The sequence below is a fragment of the Phascolarctos cinereus genome, unplaced genomic scaffold (genome assembly GCF_003287225.1).
Source record: "Phascolarctos cinereus isolate Bilbo 61053 unplaced genomic scaffold, phaCin_HiC Scaffold_726;HRSCAF=1367, whole genome shotgun sequence".
Classification (NCBI taxonomy): domain Eukaryota; kingdom Metazoa; phylum Chordata; class Mammalia; order Diprotodontia; family Phascolarctidae; genus Phascolarctos; species Phascolarctos cinereus.
Window position 1 is genome coordinate 377,615,558 of NW_027556098.1, and position 6,000 is coordinate 377,621,557.

Here is a 6,000-nt window from a genome sequence, read left to right on the forward strand (position 1 = left end):
TACCAGTTTGCAGAGAGGATACTAGAAATAGGACAATTGGGTAAAATAAACACCTACTATGTGAGAAGCACCGTGCCCCAGTGGGGGGTGGGGGGGCATGAACAATGAGATATCCAGACCTGGTCTTAAAGGACTTTCTATGGGGATCGGGGAGGAACATAAATAGCTGATACCAGGGAGAGTGAGATAAGGGCAGACCAGAGAGGTTTCTGAGGCCAATTATGTCTAAGTGCAGAAGGAGGCCCAAATATCCCCAGCTTCCACTCAGGGTCCATCCCGAATGCCATGGCTCAGAGCCTCTTCAAGTGAACAGGCCTACATTTCAGATAAGTTCCAAGCCTCCCTAGGATGACGCAGGTCTCCAGCTGAAAAATAACAGAGTACACAAAAGGATGGGGGGGGAGGGTCTTCTTCTAAGGATGTGCTACTAAAGGTTTGCTAACTAGATCTCCCCCCCCAAAAAAAATTGACCATACACTTTTCATTTTAAGGCTTTCGATAGAAAGTGGCACCTGAGCTAAAGCTAAAAGGAAGCTCTGAGGAGCAAGTACCTGCCTGGCAAAGGTGAGGTAGGTAGAATGCCAAGAGGGGCAGTTTGGCTGGAACATAAAGTATGTGAAGGGGACAGGAGTGCACTGATAAATGTTTAACAACCAGCTCTTGGGGGGGGAATGTAGCCATTATACTTTTAAGTTTCATTCATTGCATTTTCTCTACCACTTTCCTAAGTCTCAACAATATGCAAAACAACAAGCCAGGTCCTAATTTGTAACATTTGCTGATTTCTAAGTTATAAATGCTCACATTGAAAATTTAACAATTGGCTTTGCTGGCAGGGCTAAGTTTAATACATGCCTGCCTTCTTCTCATAGGCTGAAAATTACATTGATGACAAGGCGGGTTATCATCATCCCCATTTTGCACAGGATGAAACTGAGGCCCAGACAGGAATGATTTGGCTGAGATTATACCAAAAGTCATCAAAAAGGTAAGACTAGAACCCAGGTCTCCAAACTGCTAGGCTGGTGTTCTTTCTACAAAACTATGTGGCCTTTTCTCCCTCTCCTCACTTTTGAGTTCTATTTTTCACTACAGAACTCAGCTCTTAGATGTTTGTGGAAAAATGGGAAGGCTCCTGAAACCAGATGGCAAAAGAGATGTTCCCTTTGGATCCATGAGGTCATCTGCTCCCCTCTCCAGACAAGGAGCTGCTGGGTGGCATAAAATAAAAAGCACTGGGTTTGGGGCAGAAGAACCTGGGTTCAAATCCTCCACAGGGCAGATGCAGAAACACTATACAAACCATACAAGTTCTATGGAAGAGGGAATTGTTATTATATAAAGTCAGCATTGGAGAAAATGTAATTGATAGGCAACCTGGGTTTACAATCAGTAAAGGACAGAACCCTGGACTTGAAGTCTGGAAGACCTGGGTTTGAATCCCACTTTAGTCACTTATTAACTATTTCTTTTGCCTCAGTTTCCTTATCTGTAAAAAGAAAATAGATGAAATGACCTTTAAGATCCTTCCAGCTCTAAATCTATAACCTTGATGCTTTAGTCCTGAGATCAAATGAGATAATATTTGTAGAGTGTTTTGCACAGTGCCTGATACAGGAAGGTGTTTAATAAATGCTTATCCTCACCCCACCCCACCCAGCTCCCTCCCCCTTACTTTGTGTGTCTTTGGACAAGCTAAGTCACTTCCCAGAATCTCAGTTTCCTCATCCATACAACATGTATGTATTTTAGGGAGATAGACTAGATGAACTTTGAGGTACTTCCAGCTTTAATTCCTATCATCCAGTGGGCTCTGTGCCCACCCCTCTGTGGGGCCTGGCCCACCCAGGCTAGCGCCTGCCATCTTCAAGCATCCCTGCTGCCCTCTGAGCTGCTGCTGACACAGACGGACAGATGGACAGACAACCGTGACCATCCACCCTGCCATAATTAAAAACACACCCAGACCGCTATCATAGTACAAGTGGCCAATTTTCCTCCCCTCCAGCTCTGCTTACTCTAACACAAATAGCAATATTTATGCCAAGCTTCTATAATACCGTAAACAGCATAACCTATAGCAAGCCAATCCATGAGTCATTTCCCCAAAGCCCGAGTTAATAAGTGGTACCTCATCCCCATTCCAGAGAAACCCGGCGGCCTGGCCTTGGTCTAAACCTCCACACCCAGATCCCATGGTCTCCTAATATCCCATCAGCCCAGCAATGGGAAACCGCCAAGCAGCCAGCCTGCTCCTAGCAGACAGGATGGACGCTCTTGGTCCTGGGTCCTTCCTTGGTCCCGGCTGTGGATTCCACTGGCTGCCATCCAGGGAAAGTTTCCCAAATCCTCTACCAGCCCCTAAGCTCTCATTAAGTAGGGAGAAATTGAAATCATGACAGAAGAGCCCAATCTTTCTCTTTTCAGAGGCAGCAACTCAGTTTTCTAGTTGAAACAGCATTTGTTGATAGAAAAAAGGAGAGGGGGGGTCACCCCTGCCATAACCCTTGTGAGGCACAACCGGGATGGGGGAGGGTCCTGGCCCACAGGGGATGGGGATGAATAAGACCCCGTAGAGGCCCCATCCCCGGCTATCCCATTATGCCCCTCAGAGCTTGACAGACCTGCCCTCTCCCACTAACTTTCTATTTGGGATTAACACCTGGTATCCAGGGGGCAATTCCGGTGGCTGATCACCACATCTTTCAGGTCATGAGCATGAGCACTGACCTGGCAGGGATGCTCTAAGGAAAAGCCAAGAAGAGCTCCCCTCTGCCTTGGGAAGGGAGGGGAGGAAGGCACTGCCCAGCTGGGCATGATGGCAGCTGGTGAGAGTTTCATGGGCCTCCATCATGATGGGGAGTTTTTCAGCCAGTTGGACCATGGGGAGATGGGAGGCAGCGTTTGGATGCTAACACCGGGAGAGACTTCATGGCAGAAAGAGTCTCATGAACCCATCTTTCCAAAGCAGAGTTCCAAAGCAGGACCGGGGAGGGGTCCTATTGTAAAGCCGAGCCCCTGGCAATCATCACACTCACAGGAGGAGGTCGAACTCAAGGAGGTGCCTTCCAGCTCTTACCCTCCGCCTGAATGGTCTACGTCGGAGATCCCTCTAAGCTCTAACAAACATTCTGTGTTCTAAGAACGCGTTCAGGACTAATATTCAGTGTTCTGAGGTCCCTCCCAGCTCCCACATTCTAAGGCCCCTTCCAGCTCAGTGAGCCTCTGATTCTGATCCGAACTGGTCCGGGGGGCTCCAGTTACAAATGCAAGCTGCTTCGGGCACCTTAGAGGCTTCTTCCTTATTTGCTCAGGATATCTTTCCTGGTACCTGGGGCCCCTGGGCTTATTCTCAGAGATATTCTCCCCATTAAGCACTTTCTCAGCCATCAAACTTTCCTTCCTCCATCCAAGCTCCTTCGGGAGCCTCGAATTTGCTCTGGGCATCTCCTCCTTGTTCTCCTCCTACACCCCACCCCCGGTTTGCCCAAGGAGGGAGCCGGGCGCGGGCGGCTCTTCCCCTAGAGGGCCGGGAACGTTATCCCTCCCCCCCACCCCCCAGCCCCGGCCCTCGCTCTAGCCAAGCGCTCCGAGGAGCTGGCCAAGCTACAAAGCTTTGGCAAGATGGTCCCTTCTCCTCCCTTCTGGTACAGTCAATCAGAGCCTCCAGTGTCCTCCTGCCCCCCCCCCAAACCTCCCTCCTTACACATACACACACACACACACACACACACACACACACACACACAATCTCACACACACACACACACAAAATCACACACACACACACACACACACACACACACACACACACACACACACACACACACACAGAGCCGTCCTCTCCTTTCGTCTTCACCGCCTTCGGGAGAGGAGGCTCAACTCCAGACACACCTCCCCAGTGCATTGCCACCTGCCCCGGCCCAGAGGAGACAGTTTGCCCCTAAGCAAACTTTGCAGTAAGACGGATGAGGAGGGGGTAAGAGATGGGGGTAGGGGGCTCAGGCTTGGCCCCACGCCCCAGGCCCCCCGGCTGTCCTCCCCTAGCCTCTCTTCCCCCTCCCCCATCGCACTTACCTTCCACAGCAGAGACCAGGGGCAGTAGCAGCGGCGGCAGCAGCAGCAGCAGCAGCGGCGGCGGCGGCAGCGGCAGCGGCAGCGGCAGCGGCGTGCACCGACCCCACAGCCGATCCATTGTGTGGCTCGGCGCTGGCCCGGGGAGCGTTATGGGGAGCAGGGCCGGCAAGCCATGGGGCTGAGCAGGCGAAGGTGAGGGCGGCTGGCTGGGGGGGCCGGGGGGCGCGGAGAGGCAGACGCAGGACCGCGCTTCCAGCAGAATGAGCCATCCAGAATGGGGAGAAAAGAGCCCGAGACGAGCCAACGCTGGGAACGATCCACCTGCACGGCCGTGCGGGGGGGGCGGGGGGCGAGGGGGGTGAGGAGGGGGGCTCCGCCGAGCCCAGCCCGGCACGCTGGGGACCCGAGAGGGGGGCGAGCCGCTCCAGTGGGCCGACGGCGGGGCGGCGTCGGGGCAGCCTATGAGGAGGCCGGGCGCCGAGGCGAGCCGGCGTGTGGGCGACTGCGAGGGAGGCAGGGCGCTCCCCCCGCGGAGCAGTGGTCTCTCCCAGAGCTGTCCATCATCCAGATAAAGCAGTGATTTCAGCCCGAGCGTTTCTCAGTTTGTAGTGAATGCTGCAAAGCCGAGGAGCGTCTGGCGCTGCTGACAGGGACAGGGAGAGGGGACCAGGGGGAGGGGAGGGGAGAGGAAGGGAAGGGAAGAGAGGACTTGGGGGGGGGTGATGGGGTGGAGGAAGGGGCTGCTGAGGCTGCTGAGGCTGGGGCAGTCGGGCCCTACCTGTGCCAGGGCGCTGGGGGCTGGAGGGTGGGGGGCGGACAGCCAGCCCCCCGCTCGCCCCCAGTGCCTGCAGCCCCAGGAGGGGCCAAACCGCAGTGAAAGAAAAAAAAAAGGCAGCGAGCAGACAAAACCCGCAGCTCTCACTCGCCCGCCAGGGCTGGGGCTCCCGTGGCGCTGAGCCCCGCTGGGGGAGAGGGAGGGAGAGAAAGAGCAGCGTGCATTCCCCCCTTCCCCCGGAGGGAGGGGCTGGGAGAATGGGGATCCCCCCCAACACACACACACACACACACACACACACACACACGCACACACGCGCACACACACACTCCACTCTTTTCAGGGGTGGAACCAGCCCTGGGAGGCTGCAGGCTCGGGGCCTGATACCACGCCCCCGTTGTTCGCGAGAGCCGGCGCCCTTCACCGTCGGCTCTCTCCCCAACCCGAACTCCGCGGGTCCCCCGATGCAGGTGTGCCTCGCATTACACGACGAACCTCCTTCCGTGTAACCCCCGTTCCCGCCCCCCCTCTCCCCGCAAAGTTGCCAGTACAGTGAGTTTTTGTCTAGCTAGCTGGGCGCAGAGAGGCAGACCGGGAGGGGGGGGCGGTGCTTTCCTTTTGTATCAGGCCTAGATTCCTAGGCTAAATTGGGGTTTTTTAGTATTGAGGGGTTCCTTCTAGTAGGACACGCCCTTCCCAGCAGATTCCCTACCTCTGACTGATTTCGTCATAATTGAATCAATTTAAAAAATATTTATAAAGTACCTACTATAGTCTAGAAACTACTAGGTGCTGGAGATGCAAAGATAAACATGAAAATATTCCTTGCCCTCAAGATGCTTACATTCTACAGAGCGGATAAGAAAGTTCTCTCTTTAGGGAAAAATCTTAGTTTAATCTTAGTACGAAGTCCTGTGCTCTCTCTATGGGGGATAGTGAGAGGTCTAAGATACAAGCCCTATCTCCCTCCAGGAATTCAGTCTTATTAAGAATTCAACAAAATTGTATTAAATGCAAGGTATTGTGCTTAGCTAGGATTTGAAGATGAAAAACAACAGTGTGCCTACCTTCAAGGAGCTTGCATTCTTCTAGGGGAATATAGCTCCTGCGTAAATAAAGATGATACAAATTAGAATGTGATAGAGGCA

General features: G+C 53.4%; 1 protein-coding gene across 1 annotated transcript in view; it reads right to left on the minus strand.

Moving 5' to 3' along the window:
- The window catches only part of LOC144454398 (ephrin type-B receptor 2-like), a 94,976-nt gene extending 90,564 nt beyond the window's left edge, over positions 1-4,412 (minus strand). The window contains exon 1 of the mRNA XM_078146219.1: positions 4,078-4,412. Coding sequence (XP_078002345.1) covers positions 4,078-4,195 — 118 coding nt within the window. The 5' untranslated portion in view covers positions 4,196-4,412. The remainder of the gene's footprint in view (positions 1-4,077) is intronic.
- Between the last annotated feature and the right edge of the window lie 1,588 nt (positions 4,413-6,000).